The sequence below is a fragment of the Neopsephotus bourkii genome, unplaced genomic scaffold, assembly GCF_033783945.1.
Source record: "Neopsephotus bourkii isolate Nb327-2 ecotype Australia unplaced genomic scaffold, CSIRO-AGI_Nbou_v1 NB_196, whole genome shotgun sequence".
In the NCBI taxonomy this organism is placed as follows: Eukaryota; Metazoa; Chordata; class Aves; order Psittaciformes; family Psittacidae; genus Neopsephotus; species Neopsephotus bourkii.
In genome coordinates, this window is record NW_026900709.1 from 5,510,340 (window position 1) to 5,538,194 (window position 27,855).

The following is a 27,855-nucleotide window of genomic DNA, read 5'->3' on the forward strand; positions in this document are numbered from 1 at the left end:
GCTTCAGATCTGTCAATCCAGTTTCACTAGCTTCATGGAAATAAAGACCGTTTGACAGAAGCAAACTATAATCAAGTTCCTTTCCCAATTCACTTTCAAATCAGTCACATCCAACCAAACTCTTCCTGATGATCTGAAACAATGCTGAAGCCCAACTAAGGCCAATTCCTATCCAAAGGAACCTAAGCAGTAGCTACAGCACACAAGAAAGACTGAAACTTACTAGATAAAGCTGGACCAGGTCAGCTAAGATTTAAGTTGCACGTGAAATGGGATCTTCGGCTTCATCAGGCATCTGCCTGATGTATTTGTTACTTAGAAAAAGATGCAAGAAGTTTACTTTAGGCATTCTTTTTACCAAAGCTTTTGATTTCTTTACCTAAAGTCAGATGACTCAATTTGAGAATAATAAAGGAAAGAAACCAAGCTGTTCCACTTGGGGGATAGGAGGTAGACCTACAAAGTCATACATGAAATTTTTAAAATATCAGAGTGCAAAAATTGTAAGGAAACAAATAATTTTGTAGAAAGTTTCTGGAGAACAGCCTAACAAAGGTCATGCCACAATATTAAACAATTCAAGACTACTCATGAGTAAATACCAGCTTCTTTCAGACTACTATTTAAAATACTCTGCTTATTACACAACATTTCCCTCCTAATACCCAGAAAAATCATGGTCATTGCAAAGACAAAGCCCAGCCATTAATCTGAATTCAGGGGAATCTTCCAGCTAATTGGACCCATAACCTTACAGAATGCTGGCCTGAGTCATCAAGCCAGCTACAAGGGTCTCTGCTGCATGAAGGCTTCCTGAAGAGACAGATGCAGCAGCATACTCAGTTACTAGGATGGAAATGTAAGAGTAGAAATCCCACTTGCTCAAATGACTGTGTTGCAACAATGGCAGCAAGTCATAAGAGTGTCTGAAGCTATTCCTTATTTGTTTGGGCTAAAGAATAAGAAATGAAGAAAATCAATCTTTAAGCCACAAACATGCACATATCCTTTACTGAGACTATGAAGAAAACCATCATGAGGGCAGCTTGCTCATATTTGAGTAACTCTGGAATAGAAAGCAAATGCTGCATTCCTCCCTCAGCCTGAACTGCCACTTAGGAATTCTGGAGGTGAGAGGAGTTCTGTGAGAAAAGCTGCCATCTCTTCAGTTTGCCCTAGGTAACTAAATGACTAAAAGTATGCAGAGACATCTTGACACTAGCATATAAGAACACCACTGAACAAGACTACATGCGAAACTGACATCAGGAAATACCTAGGTATATTACAATAGCTCTGTTTCAGGAAAATACCCACATACACACTCCCCCACACCTTCACCTTCAGACATTCTACTGTTCTGCTTTTTAAGTAGGCACTCAGTTAAGGTAAGCCAAAACCAGTTTTCTTGTGCTCTCAAAGATGTCTTTTCAAGAACAAAAAACAACCCAGCATTAAATTAGTGACTGAAAAACCCCAAATTATATAGATCTATATGAATCTGGGCTCAGACAGCATTCGTTTAGTGCACACGTTTAGTGCCATTCTGTTTCTGAGACCATTATTTCACTAATTTGCCCTGACAGAAAGTACCTTCCCTCCACTACATTGACAGAATAAGTCAGTGAAGAACTTGAGTACAAGCATTACACAGACCTGTACGCTGGATCACTAACAGCCCAGTCTTACAGGCCTGAGACTGAAGAATACTCCTCACATGACATAAAACTTCCAGCACTTGCACAAAATGCCTTTATAAGATACCATATCCAGTCCTAGTTTTCAGGCAGGAGTATGACAGGAAAGCAAGGCAGAAAAAAAACAAAGCAAAACAATACACCACACCCCTTATACCCCCTGCATTTACTCCAGCAGCAGCACCAAAAAGCAGTCTCTAGACCCAGTTTTTTAGGTCATCAACCCAGAAAGCCTAACATAAATAAAAAATAATAAAGACAACATACACTAGCACTGCAACTAACAGATCAAATCCTTTCCTACTCTTTTTGCAAGTGTACATCATATTCGTTTCAAGAATGTGTGGAACTTAAGCATTACCTTGTGATATCATCAAAAACTCCATAGCCACTCTTCTTATCCATTGTCCACTGTCCAATGAACATACTGGGAGAGGAAGAGGTCAGCTTCCCGCTGCGTAGCAGACCATGACCATGACGCATGTTATCCTGAAAACACCCTTCATACACCTCACCAGTTGCATAGCTATAATGAAAAACAGAGTAAGAAAGATTCTTATAATCTGCTTCTGTTGTGAGGCTTTGCTTGGGTTGGTTTTGGTTTTCTGTTTGGGGTTGGTTTTTTTTTTGCAGTTGGGTTATTATTGGGGTAGGATGGGTTTGTTGTTTTTTTTATATACATATACAGATATATATGCGTGTGTGTGTGTGTGTGTGTGTGTATTTTTCCTCCAGAACAAATCAACTCTCTTATTTCTTTGGAATTCCACTGCAGCCACAGCAAGCAGGAACTCTAATAGAAGTATATTTGGGATAAAAGTGAACCTTTAATAGAAGTATTTCGATGCTTTGTTGTTTTAAAGCCACTCTCTGCACTACAAGCAAGACCATTAGAGGTTATATTTCTCTCAGAAGAAAGTTTTCTCTATTGTTGAAAGGTGGTGGCAACATTAGAGTAGGTATTTAGATATTAATACCAGAACACTGTACAAGTATGCATTGTGAGCAATCTGCCAAAAGCAAAGCAGAAAATAAACCAACCTAACTATATTCACCAGTCTGAAATGTAATAAAACTGTATGCAGAGGCTTGGTAAGCCACCCTCCAGAGCATCAGCTCTGCTCTCCTTTCCGCAATGACAGCAGCACAAGTGCTACATGTTACCTGTAGACTCCATGCCCACACATTTTGCCTTCCTTCCAGTACCCCACATAATGGTCATCCTTATTCAGGGCTTTGTTTGGCACTTGGTATTCACCATACCTGTCAACACACAGAAATGGAACATAAGCAGCTATAATTGCTAGCACACTTCATTGAAAACAGGAGCTGATGCATATCACAGACCCATTCTAAAATCAGAATGCTCTATATAATTTTTAGCCCATCTCTTCATCTACAGCAATTACTTTTTTTTTTTTTTAAAGGGAAAGCAGGAATTCCAGCATCACTAGATCCATTTAGTCTGTACGGAATTTCTCCTGTTTGACTGTGGCATATTGCACGTATTCCCCTCTCTCTCAGTTTTCTGAAGGCCACAAATCTTCTCAGACCCTAAGACTGCTTCTACCTTTGTTGTCTTTTTCAGGTCCAGATAATTTAAACACAACTTTATTCCAGAGAAAGATGATAACATATACTGCTGTATGTTCAATGTTAAAAAAATGGGTGCTAGCTTCCATTTATGTTCAAACAGTGGCACAGAACTGTTCACAAATTCAATATGCCTAAAAATGAGACTCTTATTTATTGACTGTAGTCTTTGAGGAGATTAAAATCCAGTTATGAAGGTTCTCCTGAATGCACATCTACCCCCAACAAGACATTACTAAGTGTTGAGACTATAGCACGCATGCTGAAACACAAATATATTTGATAACTCTAGCAATTATAGCTAATACCAATCATTTCTTCCTGGTGGGGATTTGTTTGTGATATTTCCATCTCCAACAACCCTAAAAATCACAAGGTTTAGTTGTAACTTACTAATAACTTACAAACAGACCACATTTCCATTTCCCCTCCAACTCAATACTCTGAAAATATGTCTGGAAGCCAGTAGGACTCCACATACATTTTTACCCTGCCCACAAGATTCATATAAAAATGCCTTTGCAAGAAGTTAACCTCTTGGCCTCAACAGTGCCTTAAGCAGATTCTTAGCAATGAAATCCGTAGATTATTTCAAAGCTGTGTAATAAATTAAGTTACTTTCAAGTGGTCTTATTCATTTCACTAGGTAACTTGGAAAACGTCTGTAACTTCTGTTCATCCTGCTTTCAGACTCCTCTATACTAGTTACCTTAATCATGAGGATCACATACTCTCATTAGTTTTGTTTTCATCACCTAAACCCTGAAGTCTCAATTCAAGATTTTGTTGTCTCCTTCCCAAATTATTAAACCCTTGCCCTACCAGAAATACAGCAAGGGAAGTATTAGAGAAGATGCATCATTACAGGGTACGAAAGGCCTTGCATTTTCTAGACGGATTAAAAAACAAAAAAATAAAACCCAAAAAACATTACTTTTGAAAGAACATTGCAACACAAAGTTGACAGTTACCTATACAGCAGAAAGTTGACTGCAGACTTCTCAATTGGCTTCCACTGCTTAGGAGTTTACACCCACCCACCCACCCATTCTTTTCCTCAGCTGCTTTATCATTTCCTTCCTCCATCCTACAGCAGATTACCCCAATTAGTTTCAGTTTTTATGAACAAACAGATTTTTAATCACACAAGTAGAGAGTCTGTTGTGAAGACAACTAGCATGTATCTTGGTGAGAGATTATCAATATATCAACATACAGATAGATCTTATTAACACAAATAACCCCTTAGTTATTAAGAAGACTTGGTGCAAAACTTTTGATTACGAGGTTTTGATTACTTCCTACTACAAAAGGTATTCCTTGCCCTCTGGCTCCCCAAGTAGTGAGAGGATCTTACCCATCCTCCAGCCCAGCTCGGAAAGTCCCAGAGTACATTCTTCCATCTGCCCACTTTAGGATCCCCCTGGAAAAAAAAATAAAAATAGGGTCATACATATGTGTAAGATAATCAGTCTGCTTCACGCTTCCCAAATAACTTCTGTGAGTGAGCCTATTTATTAATACAGCAACCACCTCACTTTGTTTTCAACTGTTACATTCTAATACCTTTACCTGCCATGGGGTTTTCCTGAAAGCCATCTCCCATCATAAACAGCATCCTTAAATCGAGGGTCCTTATAGAAGGTGTATTTGGCACTGCGAGAAACAGGAGGCTCCTGTCTTGGCACATTCCCACCAGCTCCACATAGAAGTAAGTCAGAAGTCCCTCTAAGGGCCTGATCCACTGCTTGGCTTATTGCCCTCAGCCACTTGGTCTGAAACAGAAAGTGTTTCATCACAGGATTTAGCCAACATCTTTGTATTGAACCTCACCTTTACAGCGAATGCAGTAATCTCCTTTGCACTCCTCAGTACAGTGCTGTAAATTGGAGCACTGCTACAGTCAAGCATGGCATACAGTCACCCTGCATACCAAGCTGTAGGAAGATTTCGTACTTAGTGAATACTTAAGCAATCCATCTCCCCGTTTGGTTTCACAGTAGGAAATTAAAAAAAATAAAAAAAAAAAAAAAAAAATCACTCATATCACTGAAGCTGCACAAAACCTGTAGCTATTCCCACCTTTTCCTGTGGTGTTGAAGGAACAAGAACAAGCTGCTCTTCTGGTGTCGTGATCTTCAATCCATTCCTACATGGGGTGGGGGGATAGAGGGAAGTATTTTAATATAGTGAAATTTTGTGCAGAAAAAGGCCAGTTTTCTTACAGCATGAATACTGTATCTTCCCTCTCCCTCCCCAGCTAGCATTCACTTTAGTATTAAAGTCAGTTGTGAAAACAAGCAGCAGGCAAGGCTACTCAATTCCCTCTTGACTACATTATTCTTTCTGATGCTTATACAATGAAGTTGTTGGGGTTTTTTAAGACAGAGAACTACACTAAGTTTTCTGAAACAAGACAGAGAGGAAGACATAACTGCATTCAGCCTACAATAACTGGTTACAAACCACTCATCCTCCCTCCCAAGATATCTGACTTTCAGCATCACAAGCAAGAATACTCACACATTACCAGCTTCTTCTGAAAGAGCTTCTACCCACAACGTGGACAAGGGAAAAATATGGTGCGTTGAGAACTGTAGGCAGAGAGAAGGAGAATAGAAACTGCACTGGGTATTGACCCATTATCCCTCCCTCATCCTTTTTTGAACAGTTATTTTCCTTTGAGGACTGTGGAAAAAGCCAACAGAAACCATGCCAGCTAGAGGGCAACAGCACTCAAGCATTAAAGAAATAGTGTGTAATTTTAAATTAATTTGTAAACATGAAAAAATACCACTTTTAAGTGTTTGAGCAACATTACAGTGAACAGTGCAAAAACTTGTCTTCACTGTATGAAAAACGTGTCATGTAATTTGAAACGGAGAAAAGGTTTTGTTCCTGGCTATAAGCTGGCTTACCTGAGCATGTACCAAAGCATCATTAAAGAGGATGAACCAGTTTACAGAGAATCTTCCTGCATGCTGCAGGGACAAGCCACGATTGCTGCTTTCACATATTAAGCGACGCTCTGGCTTTCGCAAGGAATCCTATGGATAGGGTTAAAAACAAATGTACAGAAGCTTACTTCTCACCGATTGTGACTTAAGGTCAGTGCTATTTGTCTTACATAGTAAAAGCCCAGCCCTTTTAAAGCAATATGACCACAGCAACACAAATTAGAAAAATGAGAAGTGAAGCTGGGACAGCAGCATCAGTAACAGACACAGACTAAAACACTACCAGCAAGAGATTCAAGCTGCTAATGGACTGACAGTTGTCATCGTACCGTCATTTTCCCAGGAAAGGTCTTCCAGAAACCAAGTGTGTATTCCGCTTCTTTCCTTTTTCTGTTAAGATGGACAGCAAGGCTCTCATAACAAGAGCTAGAATCCTGCAGCTTCTGGTATTCTGGAGATGCCTGTAGAGCACGAAGTAAGACATACTTGAGACCATTTCTGAATACCTGTACCAACAGCACTAACCAAACTGCAATGCAACTGCTCATTTTATTAAATGAGCACCAAATGCATGACAGTTGGTCTGGTTAATAAAGTAATGGTGGAGGGTAAGTTATTTTCTTGGTCACATGTCCTCTTGGTGTGCTGGGAGATTTTAAAACTCACAGAAGTGCCAGGAATGTTAAAAGGAGAAGGATTAATATACAATTACATGATCTACCTGCTTGCAGCTTAACAAGCTGCAGCAGAAGTAGGGCTAATAATTGCAGGAGTAATACTTTAAATTACCATATTGGGATAAACGTACAAGCAGTTATTGTTCCTCTTTAGTCACCTCTTATTTCAAAAGAAAGCAATTATACACATCTAAATGGGTGGTAAAAGTCTACCTAAAATATATGTGGTATTTTTAGTAGAGCATTACAGCCAAGGACAGCTACAGTAAAGATGCCAGATGGAACTGAAAAGCAACAGGCAAACATCAAAATAATCTATTTGCAATTAGGCTCAGGCACACAAACAAGTTCTGGCAGGGTAACAAGCTTCTACCTGTCGCGTGATCTGTGCAGGTGTGGTGTAAGACTATGCAAATAAACGTGCACCACCTTCCCTGCAGCAAACACAAGCTGAGGCAGCTTCTCTGAGGACTAAGCTATTTTTAATTACCTGGTGTTTACTTCACACAGTTACTTCCGAGCCCTAAGTTTCATGTGTGTATTTATTCAGATCTAGATAACAAAGGCAGCTTACCACTTCAAAGCATGTGGCAAGCTTTAGCAATGTTCTAGCATAACTATGAAGTCGTCCAAATGGCATGAAAAATAGAGCATTCAGAACTTCCACTAGCTGGAGGTTTTCCTCACTCTTCTCAGACAGTTTCTGTAACAGCTCCTGGTTTTTACTCAAGAAGTCTCTAAATGATGGGACCATTGGAGAACAGAGGGAGGAGACAAGGGAGGAAAAAAAAAAGACAGCAAGACGTTAGTGATGTTTTGTGTAAAGGAGCCCAGAACTTCCCTTTTTGGATTTTCACAGATCAATATGAATTATAAAGGCAAATGCATGCTGTTTATTAATCTATTCCCAATTTAGTTTTGGAAGTACAGCAATACAGACATGTAACTCTTTCATAACAACTCCAACACAGAACTTTGTTTACTTCTACTCTCACACGCTCAGTCATTAAAGCGGTTGAAGAAAGTTGATCAAGTTGCCTCACTTGGAAAGTAACTGCCTTTTTTCACTTTAACACTCAATTGGTAAAAGTGCTAACAAGTGGAATGACTTCACCGTTATTAAGACCAGTAAGTTTCTAACACTGCTGATTTGTACAAGAAGGCCTGAAAGCATCTTAACTTGGTTCCAGTGCACTTCCCTAAATATACTGAAATAATCTCTTCCCCACCCCTGCTGTTCAAGGCAGCTGACCAGTTTTCCCTCTAACTAGAAAAATTACATCCTACCTCAAAGAAAGGCAGGAAATCTGTTCAATCCTCAGTCTGATTTCCAAGGGGGAGAACTAATCTAGTTCAGAGAAGAAGAGGGAAATGGTTCTGAAGACAATGCATTAAAACACAAACCAGGATTTCTTCATTAAGAGGAAAACAAACCTACTTTTCCCTCTCCTTCACCCTATCTGCGTGCACACATGTGCTAGCACATATGACACATCTGCATTAAGGCACATTTCAGCTGGGAGGCATTTAAACCACAAGCTGCAAGAATGAGGTGAGACTAAGAAAGCAGGCCCCAGGGACAGTGAAACAGATCAGAGAATTGCACAGAAGGGTCCCTAAGAATTCTACATGATTAGCAAGATGCTGTTTCACACATCAAAATAACATCCATTTTCTAGGTCTGCTAATGATATTTAAGAACTCTATTGTTCAATGAACATTAAGAATAAAGTCTTCTTTGGAGAGAAGACCATACTTCTTAGTTTTAAGTTTAACCACCTGAAGGGCTTGCATTTTTAAAGTGCTTTGAGACCCTCACACGGAGGTGTCTCTGTCAAAAGTGTCAAATAATAATTTAATCACAACACTCACCTTTCAGAGCACATGCTCAAAAACCTGCCAGCAACGGAGACTGCTGTTGAAGCTAGCGATTTTTTTAAAGTTGAGACTACTTCTGATGCCTTCACATAATACCCACAAAATTCACAGGATATCCATAAAATACAGGCTGACATCATTAAGCAGAACTTCCAAGACATCTCCTCCCTGAAGTTTCAGACCCCAGTAAAAGTGCTATTCACTTGAGACCCTGGTTGCATTAGGGAAAGCTGTGACACCTGACAGCAACAACTGATGTGATGAATTCACCATGAGTAATTTCAGCATCCACAGTTTTTTACTTATAAATAAGCTTATACTTGAACTAAGAGTTCCTATAAGCCACCCTAAAAGTCGTGACCAACGCAGAGAGATTCTCTGCGTGTCTCTGCAGTGGGATTTGGTATTTGGTCCTCAGGTGCAAAAGTTTCTTTGTGTAAGCAGCTTCTAATACCATCATTTATACTACATTTGAAGTGCTCCATAAATAGCTGGAATAGATTTACTCCCACATTACAGAATATAGGACAGAAGGAAGGAAAGCCAGCAATTCCTCAGACAAGTTAAAAATACCCTCGTTACATCATTACAACAACTTCTTCACAGCACTAGAGTGAAAGATGCAGCATCATTATTTCCTAGAGAAAAATAATATTGAATTGAGAAAAAAAACCTTTATGATCTATAAACTTCAAATATACTGTCTCAGGCCTTAAGATGCAATTTCTTCCTCACATGTAAGAGCATCTATGTGTAAAATAGAATAAAGCAACCTTGAGAGGCAGAGAAGACACACGCAGAAATGTTATTTTTGCATCACTTTAAAGCACTTCCATAAACTTTACAAATTCAAATGGAAGTAAATCCACATTATCTACTCTTCCTAATTCTAAAAAGAGAGGTTGCTGTTCTGTGTTTTCCTGACAGCAACATTTTGAAAGAACAAAATGCTAACAAACACTGAACAGACGATGAAAATATAACCTCAAGACTAAACTCTCAAAAACCATTATCTGAAATATATTTACATTTTTTCAAGGAATTTATAATAATTTGTGCCTTTTTCCTCCTTTCTCCACCTTCAAGATAAAGTAAGCAAACTTATTTAGCACCATTTTAACCTAAATTTTTATTGCATTTGAGAGAAAGTAACTTTTTCTTCATCTGATAGAGAAGGAGTTAGTGTACTCAAGAAAGCTGAGACCAAGCCTCTGCATGTTCATTACACACACAATTCTTTAAAGTACAGATCAAAAATTCCTGAAAAGGGTAAATGTTTGCTTACATTGCTGGCTTCGCAAGGAGTGTAAATCCTCCCATTACGAGGAAGTTTGTTACTGAAGTACAATACCTAAAATTGGGAAGAGCTTCAGTTACAAAATAAGAACTTCGCTGGAAATTGCAACTGCTGTAATTTCCAACAGTTTACCTGTGAGAGCTGTAATACCTTTTACTACAAGTAATCTAAGTACTTGTGAAAACATTAAACAATAAAACAATGCTACTGGAACACTTAAGAGTTACTTGGAGCATAGAGCACGCATTCCTATTCCACATTGCTGCTGCCTTTAGCACGATACACAGATGTCAGGGCAGAAGAATTATCCTTCTGGGAGACAGTTTTTTAGTTAATTACTACTGAAATGTATTTTGTAGCCCCAATAAACCCCCAAAGGTAGCTTTACTTAGTAGCCTAGCCATAGTAACTCTACTACATTATATTACAAGATCCTTACTATTAAGTAATGAACATGTCACCTTTTTACAGGTATGTAACAGCAACCAAAGATGAGTTTGTATGTGGAGTTTTACATTAGGGAAGCTGAAGCTGCCCGATGCACTCCACTGGCAAAGACTCTGAAATGCATAGCTCACCACAAAATTCATTAGTTTGTGTAAAACTCTCCATACATCTTAAATAGCAAGCACACAATTTGCACAATTACAATCTACTTTCCCCTAACTTGTGGTCAGTAGATTAAGCCTGCAGAGACTCGAGGTGAGAGGGAATTGGATACTTGCTCGGTGTAACTATCCAAAAAGAGACTGGAATGCTTCAGGATGGCCAAGCTCCTGGCTTCTTTTACTCCATGAAGAAAGCTACTTAAAGAAGCTCCATGTTGACCAATGAGATAGCACAACTTGCTGAACCTGCTTGCCATTTCCTGCAACAACTGGATTGTATTTGCATTGCCCAGATTATCTGCAACAGACCAGAAAGCAATTTCTCTTACCTTACGAAAGAGCAGCACCCATTAATAAAGAGAATTACCACAAGGTACTGTTTAGATGTTTTATCAGCAATTTCACCTCATGGCTACATTATCCAGAACCATGAATTTAACAATTTTAGATTGAATACAGCAAAAAAAATAATTACATTTCAGGTGAAATAGTCAGGAAAGTACAAATACTAATAACATATTGCAGATGTCACAATGCAGTTGCATTTCACTAGTTCATCCAAATAAGGGTGAAGAGCAAGACCTTAATTTATAAAGCTTTATCTAAAATATATATAATTACTTTGAAATTCTACATAAAGCAATCTGTTGTGGAACATAGGGGAAATAATAGAAAATGTTAAAAGAAGTTCTTACCTAAACCTAAAAGAGGTCTAAGAACCTGAGATTTGATCTCACTCAGTTTGAAATAAAACCTTCTCTCAGTAGAAGCCAACTCATGCAAACTGGCAATATATCCCATTACGTTTTTGTCTACTAAGACCAGACAGTTGTCACCACCAGCTATCACATTGCTTATGTACCCTATCTGAAAGATGAAAAACAGAAAAGAAAAAAACACCAGCTGAAACATTTTTTGTGTACACTCCAATTTAAAAGCAGGGTGATGCAGAATAAAGCATACCTTTAGGCACACTGATAGTAAATATTAATTACCTACAGCGACAAACACTCCATTCAATACTGGCTTAATGCAAGAATGACAAAAGTAGAAGAAATATTTATGAGACAATCAATGCTGTTTATTTCCTGGTACTGACAGATCCTAAAAGACAATAAATAGACCATCTTTTAAGGTGACTCATACAACTGCTCTATGTTTAAGAGAGTGTGACCTGAAATTCAGTCACTGTAAGAACTGCCATATACATCATGCTTATACCAAAAATTATGATATTAAATAATATTACTACAGCAGCTATTTCTCCTATTAATTACAAAGTGATAATAACAAGACTTTAATATTATGACTGCACACTGACCTATAAGTCCTTTCTGGACCTGGAAAGACATCAAATTATTGATAAAAGTATCAATAAACTGGACTAAGACTAATAACTTGACCAACACCAGAAGTAGTATTTGTACAGGTATTAGTAGGTATTTGTTTACCACATTATTTGGGAGGGATATTCTTCTCTACAGTCAGCACAAGTGCCACTGATGCACTGTGGCTCCTCAGTAATTCTGGTTCACATGCAATCCATACAGTAATTCAGTGTTTGGGCTCTACTTTTAATTTCTTTGTTGTCAGATACAGGATTCCTTTGAAACACTGAGCATGTGCATACAGGAGCCCAGAGTCTAAATCCTTGCCCCCTCCTCAAAATCCCTCTCCAACTGCTATTCTGCTCAACATAGGGAAGTAGAAATGAGACCCAGAAAAAGAGCTGAGACAGAGCTGCTTCTACCCTCCTGACCTCCTTTATGTTACCTTAAACTCAGGTTGACCTGAAATCATGTAAACAACTTGAAAGAGGATGTGCAGCCAGAGTACACACTCCCCTATCATGCCAACTTCAAAGCAGGATACAAGATCCAGCTTGATGAAGAAAATTGCATAGGGGCACCTCCTGTCTCACATAAACATCCAAATGCACATTTTGGTGCCTTTGTTCAGTTCCCCCTCTACGTCCATGAGAAAGGGAGGGGGAGGGAAAGAGATGGTGCCCAACTCAGGGGGACCTTCTGCCCACTCACAAACAAGATGTGCAGCAAGCAGAATGGAATAGAGCAGACAATACCTTCCATCACTTGGTGAACAACAGGAAAATGAAGAGCAGCAGTACTGAAGAATAAACACTTAAGGACTGTGGTGAAAACAGCACAACAGAAAGGTGCACTTTTGAAGCATGCACACATGGAAGGAAATTGAATAGACACACTGGAAACACTTCCCTGCCCCTCAAACAGAAGGGAAGACCAAGAAACAGGCAGGGAAGAAAACAATACTGATTAAGCTTCCTCTCTGCCCTTGATACACTGCACTCCTAATTTGATTGCTAGGAACCAGTTACTTGACACCATTAAAGTTAATTGAACAATCACCTCTGTGCCATTTCCAAAAAGCATCACTATGATTTGCACTAAACTTAGAGGAAATACTACTTACCTTACTACAGGATAGCAACAAAGCTGGACTCTTAGTACAGCTGTTTTCATACAAGCTATTTTCTGTTGTTGTCTCTTGACCACTGTAATACAATCCAGGTTGGAAGTCTTCTTCATCTGCTAGGAAGAGGGAATAATCTAGTCCTGCTGCTGTAGTCCAAACACCATTGCCACACACCTGAAATTCATGAGGAAGGAAAAGCCATCAGAAATAACCACCCAAAGCTGGAAGGAGGGAAGAGTATTTAGCTCTTCTAGCCACACATGCACATAATACACCTGCCAAGAAAAAGTACTGTAATAGCTGATAATTTTTCAGCTTCACAATCTCATAACAAATACAATTCCTGTATGTATACTGAAAATTGTCTTTCTTTCCACTCTTCTTTCTAATGGCTGAATTGCCTTTAAATTATAACTCAGTTTTATTTTCAAATGGGCATCAGGTGAGTTTGATTAAAGCTGGGACACTAGTCTCCCCTCTACATGTAACTGAGACATCAATAAATTTGGGAGACAGTTATGCTGTACCTTAATTTACATAAAGCCTAAGCAGAAAAACTCTGCAGCTAGTTTTCCACTAAGACAAGCACCACAAAACATAGGCAAGGGACTGGTCTAACCCCAGAATCATTATTTGGCTATTCACTCAATGCGATGTAAAGTTCAACAGAAAACCTACTACCAAAACAGGCCTGGAAATACAGAAACGGACAAAAAAAAGTACAGGCACGGCCTAGCAAAGCTAAAAATGCTAGAAGCAATTGTTTAGAATAAAACTAGTGTTCCAAAGGATTTGAAAGCTTCACCACTACAACACTGGTATTAGAGAAACCGAACACAATGTAGAAGTGAAAATTGGTAAGATACAGCCAGTCACATTTCTCAGTTTTAGAACTTCAAGGTGGTAAAAATATAGTGGAAGTATGGGTAAAAGATTTCTTGTGTAGATTTTTCACAAGCTCATCTAGGATCTTTTTCTCAGTATACACACATGGATCCATAAATAAGGTCATCTTCTAGAAATTACTTTGCACTCATCTAACAGACCCTCAACTGAAAGAAAAATGGAGAAAACAGGAAGTACCTTTGCTAGACGAGGGACTGTTGTTGGGGAGTTCAAGTGACCAAGCTGGCCAGAGGTATTACTGCCCCATGAATACACCTGTAAGAAACACAGGTAAACATCAGAATGCAAGTTTGTATGCATGGACACATACTGAATTGTAGTAGTATAACACATCAAGAGTACACACACACAAGTCAAGGGTATAAGATTCACCTACCAAGAAACACTTTCTTAATCTCCACTGTCTTCCTGTATTTTCAAACTGTCTTCTCACATTCAGAAATGGAATGCGCCAAATCAAGTCATGTCAATCTTTAAACATAATGTTGATGGTACATGCAGAACGCTGGCATTAATAGAATTAAAATTCCACACTGCTTTCAAATTGCCTCCCACAAATGGGAACAAGAGTTTAGGAGCAAAACCCCAAAAACTTAGGAAACACCAAATGTGACAATTATGTCATATAAGGAATAAATGCTAACAAGCACCTGTACCTGAGATTTGGCAGTGAGTGCTAAGGAATGATGGCCACCAGCAGAGAGGTGAATCACTTCTTTACCATCTAGGCTTTTCACACATAGTGGCTGAAGCCTGTCAATCCAGAACCCATGGAGGATGGTGGGAGGGAGATGAAAAAAAAAAAAAATTATCAAATGCATTCTTAACACAGAAATAAATTCCAAGTTTTATTTTTTCCCAAAACAAATCAGAGAAAACAAATATACATGGAGTCTTTTGGCAATAAACTAGCTTGGTCACGAAGGTCATGAAGAACACAAGTAAATGATAAACCTCACCTTAATTTGGACAAAGTCAAAATATCACCAAACTCTGTAGAGATTACAGGGGAAGAAGTCATAACTGATGGATATCCAGTAACAAGAGTATAACAAAACGTGTTACTTAGAGGAACTTAGGTCACGAGATTTAAAAGAACAACAACACAATGCAAGGCAGCTGACCAAATTTGAGAATTTGAGAAGGTTTGATAGTCAAAATTTTCTAGTGACCTATTGAATGAAAGGAAAAAAACCCAAACATTAACCAAAGAAATCTCACCTTGGTAGAACATCGCCATGCCCTAGCTGTCCTTCCTTCCCCTTTCCCCAGCTCCACACCTCCGTTCTTAGAGAGGGTAAAAGAGCATCAGCCTCACCACTGTAGGTTGGAGTAAGAGCTACAGTCCTCATTTTTGCCCGCCCCACCTTCCGTAAGAGCCTAGGAGAAACTGAAAACAGGCCAAGAGATAGAAAAATTGCTCATCATTTTAGGTAAATTTATTTATTGTGTTACACAATAACAGCACTATTTAAGAACTGATCAAGACTTCTTAAGGAGGTCTTAAGATTGAGAGCAAAGGCTACCATGCGAGAAGATAGGTTACAGATAAACAGAGGTAACTTACATGTTAAAAGTAGACAGATCCCAACTAATTTTTACCAGCCATTAAAGGGTAACAGGCATATGAGAACTACGCAGTTTTACTGAAGCAAATGAACCAAAACAAACTGTACATCAAGAAAGTATGTTTTGAAAAAAAATATATCCTTGCAGTTCTGAATAATTCCTAAAATCTCCCCTCAGATCCAAGATCAATATCGAACTAAACCATGTACCCATTCAGAGCAATTAACACTAGAATCTATGAGGTAAGAAGGTCATTAGCTTTGAAGTTTGGCAGTGGGAACTGGAATATTTCTAGGTCCCTGGCTCAAAACCAGCTCAGTGTATTAGGGAATAGAGGCCACACAGATTTTTATCTGCTATGCAACCTACATGAAAGACAGTTTGCTGCCATTTTGCAATAAGATGTCCGGACTACCACAATGTGCCTCCTTTACCTTACTTTACTATGAACATTCGTAAGCCTGCTATGCTTTTGGTTTTCTTAGCATGCAGTGTCTGCTAGTCTTCACTTCCTCTGCTGCTTCCAAGACCTAAGGTATATTTTATAATTCAGACACCTTTGCTAGATAGATTTGTGTTCAATCAATGTTTCATTTTCAGTTAAACCTCCACATTATTATCACTTTTCCAGCTGGCTTTCCCCAACATGCTTTTTTACCTTGTGACAACAAGCCAGGCAGGGAAAGCCTTCGACTTCCTCCTTCAGATTCCTCCTCTCTAATATCTACTAAACTGGAACTCTTCTTCCCCTGCATGGATTCTTGTCTGACTTGCTCTTCTCGACTGTCTTTCAGAGCTTCAGGCCCTGGGGAACCTCCGCCAGACTGAGATCCTGATTCACTTGAAGGTGTGCCATAGAAGTTCATTACTTTCTTCAGAGACAGCGCTCCTGCTTCATATGTAGCGGCTACTCTCACCCCAACTGCTGATGCACAAGAGGCCACCAAGCTGTTCAAGGCAGATGTGCTGGTACCTGGAGGGCCAGGGATACAAGCACTGAGCTGTTCTTCTTGTGAAGGCTACAACCAAAGAAAAAATTAAAGACTATCACACCAGACAGCACGTAACAGTAGAAGGATGATATACATATTCACTACTCAAACTACATGCTACACTGAACAGACATTATAACAAAGTTTTTGATACTTAGGCATACATCTATTCCTCAGAATCATATTTTCTTAAGGTAGGACCAAGCACCATTTCTACACAGACTGGGCTTTGTCAGCTGCACTTGTCTAGGACAAACTCATGAATAAGAGACTCTGGGTCTGTTTATTTGGTTTCTTTAAACACACAAATCTTTCCAAACGAATATAAAAAGAGGGATTTCATTTTAGGCTTACTACCAACTTCTTCACCACCAATTAAAGTGCATCAGTGAGCATGCTGCATTTACAGAGAGGCAAGTTCTCTCTTCAATATGTTAAAGGGAAAACCGTGATTCATGGATTCGTTTTTCAAGGTCTATCTAAGACCTTGTGGGGCCTATGTGTCCCCTTACACTACTGTTGTATCCATATAAAGCTTGGTCAATAATCATCAAGTCACACTAAGGACAAACTAACTGAAGGCAATTATAAGCACCAGCATGTGGTTACATATAATAGCAATCAATTTATCCACCAAATACAGAAATAATGCACAAGACTATGTGCCAAATAGTCTGAATGTTAAACCAAAGGCAACAAAGACCCATTTTACCACCTAATACATGGTGTGAAGTTAACATTAATATTACATCTCATTTTATTCTACAAGAAGGAAGACAATCTTTGACTTATTTTGTGAAAGGTTAGGCTAGAGAATTGGGCTTGGTCCTGTTTACTAGCATTTAATTCCTATTTATAAAAGGCATACCTAGCAATACAGAAGAGTAAATTCAATATCTGTAGGAAAGCAAAGAGAAACAGAGGATTTGTACTAACACTGAAACATTGCATTAGTCCTCAGCTCAACTCTTCACACGTATGCTCAACTCTGTCAAGATTCATTGAATCAATTCCAGGCTTATCCCTGGAACTGTACAAGGGAAACAGTACTCTGGAAGTATTCCAAGGACAAGGAATTGAGAAAGGGAGCATGAAACTGCGCACTTCAGTCATTTCCTAATGGCAGGAGCTCTCCCAGGAGTCTGAGGAGCCCGCAACTGCTAAAATGTATTTTATTAGCAATAGGCAAAAGGCAAGACAACTGTGTTTACACAATGATGCTTTCTCTGAAATAAATTTACCTCAGAATAGGAACATGTAACTTGCTGAATCACTAAATTACTGGACAGTTTGTTTTGGTTTTAATATTATTACTCTTTTTCCAATTAGAGTTGATAACAAAAAATCAAGTATTTATTAGGGACTGTAAAACTTATCTCCCAGAACCATTGTGGAAAACTTCTTACTGTAGCTATTAAAAAAAATGAAGAAATTGATGCCTACACCAAAGGTAAGTTAGACAACTACCAGCTTACTGCTGGTTTCCCACACACAACTGGGAAACCCATGCATTGTAAACCAGACAGAGAATGGGAAATGGGTTTACATGGTTCTGGTACTGTGAACCACAGGAAGAAGAGAGACTATAGCACAGTCAAAACTGCCCTTACAGGTGAACATGGATGGAGGATGAAAAACAATCTTCTGCTTAAAAGCTGAGAACCATCACTGGTAAGAAACACCCTGAAACTATAGGAACACCACAGCTAACAGAATGTTTCATTTGTGGAGAGTAACATTGTCACTTACACAACAATTGTAGCAAAGTTAGCAGCTAGTTACTAGGTACCAACCTGCTCAGGTTCTGGGCAGGTATTTTTCTCCAGGCTCTCACTTAATGAGCAATCTGATAAACGGATTAAGTACTCTTTCACTCCTTTTTTCTCTGGGAACAGAATACTTCCAGGACTAGAAATTACACTGTCTTCCTGTCCACTGTTACTGGAAAACACACTTGCTCCATCAGCTTCTAAAGCAACAACCGAATGTTCTTCCACAAGTGGTTTCTGACAGTCTTCACTTTGGCTACCTGATGCATTTTTTCCTTCCAGGGTCTCCAGCGAGGGACAGAATGCATGGCTTTCTGGTCGGTTATCAGACAGTGCTACGCCCAGTGGGCAACAGTGACTATCTGAAATGATTACATGATCTTCCTTGTCCGTCATCGTAATGAGGAGTTGGCTGCAATGATTGCACCTCTCTGGGATAGGCTTCATTTCCTGCACAGGAAGACATTGTACCAGAGCCAGACTGTGGTAGGCTCCACAGGCAATCTGGAGCACAACGCGCCCTGCCAGGTGCTCTACCTTCTGTGGCTTTGTCACTGGGAAAGTTGTTGTTATGAGGCCGAGCTGGCAGCCACTCCCCCAAGCCCATATCTCTCTGCTTAGTGATAGTGCCAGCGTGTGTTCCTCGCCGCAGGCTAGCTGCAAAATCCTTACTGATAACAGAGGACTGGTTTCAGAATCAGAAATACTGATGGGTTGTGGCTCTGGTACACATGGCTGATTAGCAACTGCACACTGTCCAGCAGAATTGTTCCCCCACATGTACACCACACCACTTTCTGTTACCGCTCCATTATGGAAACTGCCAGCTGCCACTGTAATAATATGGTGCCCAAGCAAAGTATTTTCTAAGATAGGACTATTAGCACGTGACTCCTCCGGTCCTGATCTCCAGGGCAGTCTTCCAAAGCTGTAGACCTCTCCACCTGGGAGAAACAAAACCAAAGAACAACCTAGAATGAGTCTAATGAAATTAAAAGAAAACTAAGATTTGAAGGGAAATTTAGATAGATACTAATGTTTAGCTTACTCTAGACTCAGTGAAACTATTGCTATTCATCTATGAAGACTGCCGGCTGCACTGCCATTGCCACTGTTATGTTCTATACCTCATAGTTAACATTACCCTGTGCACCCATGCATTGTTGAACAAAGTAATGCTTTTCTGCTAAAAATTCTACTGTACCCAAGTGTATTTATTGTTTCTATTTTAAGAACATACAACCATGCCCAAAGAGCATGACAAAGTACAGAGCTCATCTACTCCATGCAGTGATCTACCATTACCAAACTGTATTGTTTGCAACCCTACAGTAAAATAGTATTGTCCTATCAGGTGGAAGTGGTGGTGGGGTGTGCATAAATGTACCTTGCCGCCGGTTTGATATTATACTGCAGCCTCTCCAACATATCATAAGCATTTTCTGAAAAGATTGGAGCAATGCCAGTTCAAGTTACTTTGCTAAGGAATCTATTTTTGAAATGAATAGCTGTTTCCACAGTGATAGAAAAAACTGTAAATCATACCCACAAACATGGGGCAAGAACACACACAGAAAGACCTTTTAATTGCAAAAGAAATACGTTTTATAAAAGCCTCTGGAGTTCCATAACTCCAGTAGAGAAGAGGTGCTTAAGGCAGACTCACCAATAACTTGGATTCTGTCCCTCAAAAACATCAGAGAAAAAAAAAAATCAAAGAAGAAACTTCCAACTTAGTCTTTACAACTCTATGCCCAATGGTAAGTACAAGGACAGAGCTATGCAAACACTTAGAGGGACTGGCTTTTAGAAATACTTAGAGTGCCAAGCTGCTCACAGACCAAAACTCAGGCTACAAGTTTTCCAGAAGCAGACAGAAACAAGAGCTCTTACACATTAAGAGAACCTTTTTCTGTACTCTCTTTTTTGAATGAAAGACACCATGAGAAGCACCATTTTGAATTGACACTTTCCAGATTACAATACTATCTTTAAAAAGGAAATCCAGAGACACTGTTAAAAAAAAAGAAGAGTACAAAAGACGACACTAGGTGTATAACATCTACTCCACACAGTTTTAAGTAGCTTGTAACTCAGGAGGAAATACTGGCAAAGGTAAAAATCTAACCTTTTAAAAGTTGCACATGAGACAGATAGCATGAAAAAGAAAGTCTAAAATAGGAAAACTTGACAATAACTACAGCTTGTTATTGCCCCAAATATTTACAATTAAGATGATTATTACCTTCTGTTAGAAGTAACCCATGATGTATCCCAAGGGCTGCCTGTAATACAGTCTTTCCACTGAGACCCAGAAGCCTTTCTGGAGTTACAGAGCAGGAACCAGCCTTCCAGACATAGACCAGGCCTCTCTCTTTGGCTCCTTCTGCCTCTTCTGAGCTACAAAAAGATTGGGGAGAATACAGAATCCATTTTAAGTTTTCCATAGTTCAGTAATGCATGGTTTGCTTTTCACATGTGTAATAAAGGCTTAGTAGTTCAGGCATTAGTTTTAATTTCAGAAAGCCAACATATTTCACTTACAGTTTAGTAATCTTAACTTAAATGTTATTTAAATGAAAAACAAATACCTTCTGTTTGAAATCATTAGGTTTCTTTTTCATTTGTACTTTACTGCCTGTAAAACAGCTGATCTTGTCACTGGTAAACTTAGAGATATGTTTATTCACTACTGATACATATTATATTATTCATAGCTTTATATTACATATTCTATTTGTTGCTCATACCAAGGAGAACAAATTAATACACAGTTCTGATGATGTATGCCAAAAGAGACTGTTTTATCAGCCCCACCCACATGCAAGCTACTCTGTTCCTATCTGAACAATGAGATTTGTAATGTTAACTCTTCCTGTGTTAGAAAGCAGGAGCAAACATTTGTGGCTTATTAGGTTTTATTTATGTTTCCCTTGGGATTTTTCCTCTTTTACTTCTTAGTAGGCTTCTTTCATTCAAATAAGTCAGTCATTCAAATTAATTCAACACAGGAAAAAAAAGACCCTGAAAATGTATGGAAGTATCTGGGCTTGCAGGAATGACTGGAACTATCCAAAGCTGTTTTAACGCTTCAGCACACTCTGGTCTGAATGCTCAATCAGCAGCTTCTCCCATTCAGTGCAAAGAAATTCCTGAAAACTTTGAAAACAACCACATGGTTTTAACAATTTGTGGAATCACTGGATTTAAACAAACACAAAAAGTCAGCTTAAACATCAGTATACACTGACAGTATGTCAAGTTAAGAGTTTCCTTCAAATTTCTTTAAGCTTTATATAGAACAGACTTATTCACCCTGCAGGAAAAAGTAGGTTTAGCTCCTTATTTACCAACAGTCAAGTCATTTACTCCCCACATAATCCAGTTCTTGCGGCTTTGCATGAACTTGTGAAGATAAAGACATGAGGCAGTGAGAAAAGCTTGACAGAATGGCAATCTTTGTCTAGAAGAAAGGGCACAAATAAACACATTCCAAAACTGAAGCAAACCCAGGAAAAGCTTGTCTGATAGGCTGCACTGTGGACAACTTATGCAAGTAGCACATTCAAAAGCATTAAGGCCCTACTTGTGGGGAATGCTGCACAAGAAGCTGCGCCAGCAAACCTGAACGACAGCACAAACATCCTGACCCTCATCAGCTGCAAACCTTGGGAGTCGAGAGGAATCAAAGTTAAAACACTGAGATAATCTCCGAGAACTGTAGATACTGAAAGAAAGAAGTTACTGAAGACAAAGATGTAATGTTGTACCTGGGACTTTCCCAGGAGCTAAAGAAAGTCTCCAGTGTGGACTGAGTGGACAAAAGAATGTGTGTTCAAGGAAAATGGAAAGTAATAATGTAGCAGAAAGTGGTAACAGAAAAATGTGCTTATACACCTGAGAACAAGTAAGTCCTTCAAGCAAAGGCACCTGAACAATGTGATTGGTTGGGAAAAGTGTACGATGTTGCGAAAAGTACCGAAAAGAAACTAACCCATACTAACAATTACTAACCACTAGGCAGGGGTCTATAAAAAGCCTGTAAGCTCACTCAATAAACAATTTCAATTGCACCACAACTGGAATCCGTGCCTTCATTACCACAACTGATTTTTTGAAACTAAAACTGTTGCTAACTGTGGTGCATGGGATGAACAATCTTTCACAATCTGCCTCCGAAACTTTCAAGATGAGAATAACTATGAGAGGGGAATGACCTCTCTTAGCTCCTGTGCCTTCCTCCAGGGAAAGAATAAAAAATAAAAAAGAGAGAAAGGTGACAGTCAAGAACTCTTCTAAAATTCAGATGAGTCATTTAACCCAAACATCATACATGCTATTAAAATGCAGAGTCCATCTTGTGCTTTAAATACCCTGGACTTGTGCTTAGAAGAGAATTAAAAATGAACCGAGTAATATAGAGTCCAGAAGAAAAGTTAGAAAAATCCAACATCATAATTAGGCCATTTACCTAAAATCAAAACATGGATTTTATTTAGGTGGGCAAAGCACACCAAAGAACACTGTATCAAAGCTTTTTCATCAACACACTGTGCATTAAATTCAGTACAAAACCTCATATTTGGGCTTTTATCTATGTAAAAGACCTTCAGAGAACAATGTAAGACAAATTTGGACATTGACATACATGTCACTAATTTTTCATCCCAAAGATGTCTGGCCTCTGTCACGTATCTTTAGTGGAAGAAACAAGGAGCAAAAGTACAGTCTACTGCAGGGCTATTGATCCAGAATGAAAATTCACAGGTTCAGATAAGATTTACTGTGTGCCAGAGAATGTTACTTTCAAGATTTTAGCCTATGGCTATTCCTCCACAAGTTACAACAACCAACTTAAATTGCTGTTGTAATAAGTTGAGTGTTTCAGACATAACTGAAACTAGAGCTAAGTTACTCCTCCTCTTCCCTTCAGCGTAAGTTCTATAAAGAGTAAGCTGACATCACTTAATTTTACAGACTGATTGTAAATTGGCATATTTTAGGCAGTCTTTGTGGCTTCACCTGGCTGTTCTCACCTTCTTTCCTGTGAGTCCATCTGTCAGTGGCAGCACTCCATCACCACCAAATCATTGCTCTTTCAAAGGGAATAATGTAATTCCTATGAACTGCAAAACATAATAAACCAGCCATTTAACTGCAAATCATATTAAGACTAAAAAACCACAAAACCCATACCACCACTGAAAAAAAAAAAAAAAAACAACCACAAAAACACCCCAAGAAGCAAAGCTTTAGATCCTGTATTAAATAAGCACTTCTACAGCACTAGGATGGTTGAAATATTTAGTTCACTCACACTGAGTTGGCAGACAAAAGCTAAACAGTCAGACTTGTCCTACCTACTCATCTCACAATAGGTCTATTGTAAGAACAGACTGAACAAAACCTAGTTCAAAGGCAGAAATTAACATTAATCTCTCTGTAAGTCTCAGAACACCATTAAAGAAACATCAAATTGATCCACTTTCAGACTAAGATAAAATTCTACGCTTAAGCTAAATTTAGGTAAACTGATTTGTATGAGCAGAAAATGGTTAAGAGTTGAATTCATAACTGTATTCCCAACCAAAGCACGTATATCCATTAGAAGGTACAGTTCTATTAAAGCCTTTGCAGAAAGCCTATTAAGAGTTCAAAACATTTCTTCCTGCAAGCAGGTTGCAGAGTATGTGTGAAGATAAGACAAGCCCATGGAAGCTTCTTATTACCTTTTGTGTAACAAAACAAAGCTAGTTAATCTTTGTCTCTTATATTCTGTTTGGCTTTTTAATATTGAAAGAATTGCAATTTTCCTTGATCTAGTGCCTTACTAGATGAAGTATTAAAACTTTTAGTTAGATTAACACATGTAATTATTCAAATAAAATAAATTCTTTAGACCTTCTGCTTTATTACAGGTGCTGTCTAATAACCACTGTAACAAAAGCAGAAAATGGATTATTTAACATAATGGTCTTTTAAGGCAATACAGCTCCAGGAACACATCCAGAATGAGTATCCTGAAGCTCTTACATACAGAAAATAGAAAGAAAATATGGCCAGTCTTGATTACAAGACGCAATACATGCAAATCTGCAGTGTGCATACAGAAGTTTCAGTTTGCTTGGAAATAGTAATGTTCAAGTTGACAAATAACTGAAGTAGCAGAAATCCCAACACTTTCACTAGACTGCTCTGTATAAGGAATTAACAAGCAGATCTTTATAAGCAGAAACAGCAACATATCACACCAGGTGTTTCCAGTTTTCCAAACAGAGCACTAAAAATACGGGATTTGGGCTTCAAGGCTGGCAAAGAACATATCACAAAAAGACAGAGACGCAAACCCATGAAATCAAATTCGTACGTTAAAGTAGTATTGTGATAAGCCATATGCACCTTGCTCTGAAAATAATTCAGAGCATACTTTCTAGGAAAGAAAGCCACACTTGTCACCAGAAAGGTATCGCTTTCAAGCCATTTCTGTCTCTCCTTCCTCATCTCCCACAACTGTAAAAGCTAACTTTAAAAATATTAACAGAGGAAGCCTCACAAATGCAAGCAAACTGTCATGCAATACTTCAGTAACGGAGGTGCTGACGAAACATCAAAGGAAAATGGAAGTGCGGTTTGGAACTTAAAACTCCCTGATGTGTTCTCACTCAGAGTAAAGCACATTTGGGGATTTTTATTTTTTTTTTTGCCTGCTCAAAACCACCTAACCCTACAATTGCTTCCTTGAAATGCTGGCGCTTCTCTGTGAAGGACATTAGCTTCACATAAAAATATCCAATGGATTGGTGAATCAGGCAGAGATGGGAGATTTGATAAAGTATCAACAATAGTATCACTTGTATCATATATTCTTATTTACAAACAGGGAACTGAGGCTTAAGATTCCTGGCTTCTATAATTTGGGGAGGGTTCACCTGCACAAAAACTTACTGTAATTCTCATGAAAGGTTCTGGTTATAACGAAGTTAAATATTCAACAGTTAAAGGGGGAGGGGGCATCATTCCATCCCAACACACCCAGTCAGTTGCCAGCACCTATAACAAACACTCAGAGCAATGCAGAGATATTTCAGCCACTTCTGCCAATGAGCTGGCTTCCTTTGGAGCTCGTCTCAGATGCCTCTTGTACAAATGCCCGTAGTACAGGGAACAAACAAGAGGAATTAGAGATGTGTGCACGTCTACAGGGATATGATATAATAGGTATCACAGAGACATGGTGGGATGGCTCCTATGACTGCAGTGTTGGAATGGAAGGTTACAGGCTCTTTAGAAAAGACGTGCCCAGCAGATAGGGAGGGGGAGTCACTATTTATGTCAGGGATAGGCTGGAGAGTATGGAACTGTCTGGGGACTGGTGATCAGTCAACAGAGAGTTAGTTCTTAAGTCAGGGTTAAAGGGAAAACAGCTATGGGAGACATTACTGTGGGGATCTGTTACAGACCGCCTGATCAAGAGGAATCTGTGGATGAAGCGCTCCACAGAAAGACAGGAAAAGCCCCACACTCACAGGCCCTTGTTCTCATGGGGGACTTCAAGCACCCTAACGTCTGTTGGAATGACGGTACGGCCCGGCACAAGCAACCCAGGAGGTTCCTCGACTGTGTGGAAGACAACTTCCTCCTGCAAGTAATAGAGGAACCGACAAGGAGAGGTGCCATGCTTGACCTCGTGCTCACCAACAGGGAAGGGCTCGTTGGAAATGTGACTCTCCAGGGCAGTCTTGGCTGCAGTGATCACGAGACGGTCGATTTAGAGATCCTCAGGATACTGAGAATAGGGTGAAGCAAGCTCACTGCCCTGGACTTCAACAGAGCAGACTTTGGCCTCTTCAGGAACCTGCTTAGTAAGGTTCTATAGGATAGAGCCCTAGAGGGTGGGGGGGCCCATGACTGCTGACTGATATTCAGGGATCACCTCCTACAAGCTCAGGAGTGTTACGTCCCAACTAGAAGGAAGTGCAGCAGGAGGGCCAAGAGACCTTGGATAGATGAGGAGCTGCTGATAAAGCTTAGAAGGAAAAAAAGAGGCTTATAAAAAGGTGGAAGCAAGGACAGGTGGCTTGAGAAGAATACAGGGATGTTGTTGGGGAAGCTAGGGACCAGGCTAGGAAACCTAAGGCCCAGTTAGAACTAAACTTGGCTAGGGATGTGAAAGATAACAGGAAGGGATTCTATAGGTACATTGTGAATAAAAGACAGACTAGGGACAATGTGGGCACCCTCCAGAAGCTATCAGGAGAACTGGCTACCCTGGATTTGGAGGAGGCTGAGGTTCTGAATAACTTCTTTGCCTCAGTCTTCACTGGCAAATGCTCTGACTGCACCACCCAAGTCTTGGAAGGCAGATGCAGGGACCGTGAGAATGAAGACCTTGGGCCCACTGTAGGAGAGGAACTGGTTCGAGACCATCTCAAAAACCTGAACGTGCACAAGTCCATGGGTCCTGATGAAATCCATCCACGGGTCTTGAAGGAGCTGGTGAATGAAGTTGCTAAGCTGCTGGCCATCATTTTTGAAAAATTATGGCAGTCAGGTGAAGTTCCTGATGACTGGAAAAAGGGAAATATAACCCCCATTTTCAAGAAGGGGGAACCGGAAGACCCAGGGAATTACAGACCAGTCAGTCTCACCTCTGTGCCTGGCAAAATCTTGGAGCAGATTCTCCTGGAAGGCATGCTAAGGCACATGAAAATCAGTAAGGGGCTTGGTGACAGCCAGCATGGCTTCACTAAGGGGAAATCCTGCCTGACCAATTTGGTGGCCTTCTATGATGGGGCTACAGAACTGATGGACAGGGTTAGAGCAGTTGATGTCATGTACCTGGACTTGAGCAAAGCGTTCAGCACTGCCCCAGATGACATCTTTGTCTCTAAATTGGAGAGACATCAATTTGATGGATGGACCACTCGGTGGATAAAGAACTGGCTGGATGGCTGCACGCAAAAAGTTGTGGTCAATGGCTCCATGTCCAGCTGCAGACCAGTAACGAGTGGTGTCCCTCAGGGATCAGTGTTGGGACCGGTCTTGTTCTACATCTTTGTCAGTGACATGAACAGTGGGATTGAGTGCGCCCTCAGCAAGTTTGCCGATGACACCAAGCTGTGTGGTTCGGTTGATACGCTTGGAGGGAAGGAATGCCATCCAGAGGGACCCTGACACGCTTCTGAGGTGGGCTGATGCCCACCCTACAGGCTGGGCAGAGAAGAGATTCAGAGCAGCCCAAGGAGAAGGACTTGGGGGTGCTGGTCGATGAGAAAATGAGCATGAGCCAGCTTCAGTGTGCGCTTGCAGCCCAGAAAGCCAACCGTATCCTGGGATGCATCACAACAAGCGTGACCAGGAGGTCGAAGGAGGTGATCCTGCTCCTCTGCTCTGTGAGACCTCACCTGGAGTATTGTGTGCAGTTCTGGTGTCCTCAACGTAAAAAGGACATGGATCTG

General features: G+C 39.8%; 1 protein-coding gene across 4 annotated transcripts in view; it reads right to left on the reverse strand.

Annotated features, from left to right (window-relative positions):
• Window positions 1-27,855, reverse strand: part of ALS2 (alsin Rho guanine nucleotide exchange factor ALS2) — a 220,606-nt gene that overhangs the window by 11,502 nt on the left and 181,249 nt on the right. For 3 of the 4 annotated variants that reach the window (XM_061377805.1, XM_061377797.1, XM_061377788.1), the window contains 20 exons: window positions 23,434-23,523; window positions 20,643-20,797; window positions 18,422-19,341; window positions 16,295-16,655; window positions 15,289-15,457; window positions 14,724-14,820; window positions 14,245-14,322; window positions 13,155-13,335; window positions 11,403-11,570; window positions 10,825-11,005; window positions 10,088-10,153; window positions 7,499-7,661; window positions 6,577-6,708; window positions 6,209-6,337; window positions 5,814-5,884; window positions 5,373-5,439; window positions 4,863-5,065; window positions 4,648-4,713; window positions 2,862-2,960; window positions 2,059-2,223 (listed from right to left, as the gene is read on the reverse strand). In XM_061377805.1, the coding sequence (XP_061233789.1) occupies window positions 2,059-2,223; window positions 2,862-2,960; window positions 4,648-4,713; window positions 4,863-5,065; window positions 5,373-5,439; window positions 5,814-5,884; window positions 6,209-6,337; window positions 6,577-6,708; window positions 7,499-7,661; window positions 10,088-10,153; window positions 10,825-11,005; window positions 11,403-11,570; window positions 13,155-13,335; window positions 14,245-14,322; window positions 14,724-14,820; window positions 15,289-15,457; window positions 16,295-16,655; window positions 18,422-19,341; window positions 20,643-20,797; window positions 23,434-23,453 (3,491 nt within the window). In that variant the 5' untranslated portion in view covers window positions 23,454-23,523. Of the gene's footprint in view, window positions 1-2,058; window positions 2,224-2,861; window positions 2,961-4,647; window positions 4,714-4,862; window positions 5,066-5,372; window positions 5,440-5,813; window positions 5,885-6,208; window positions 6,338-6,576; window positions 6,709-7,498; window positions 7,662-10,087; window positions 10,154-10,824; window positions 11,006-11,402; window positions 11,575-13,154; window positions 13,336-14,244; window positions 14,323-14,723; window positions 14,821-15,288; window positions 15,458-16,294; window positions 16,656-18,421; window positions 19,342-20,642; window positions 20,798-23,433; window positions 23,524-27,855 lie in introns of all 4 variants that reach the window. The other variant, XM_061377781.1, reaches the window with a different exon arrangement.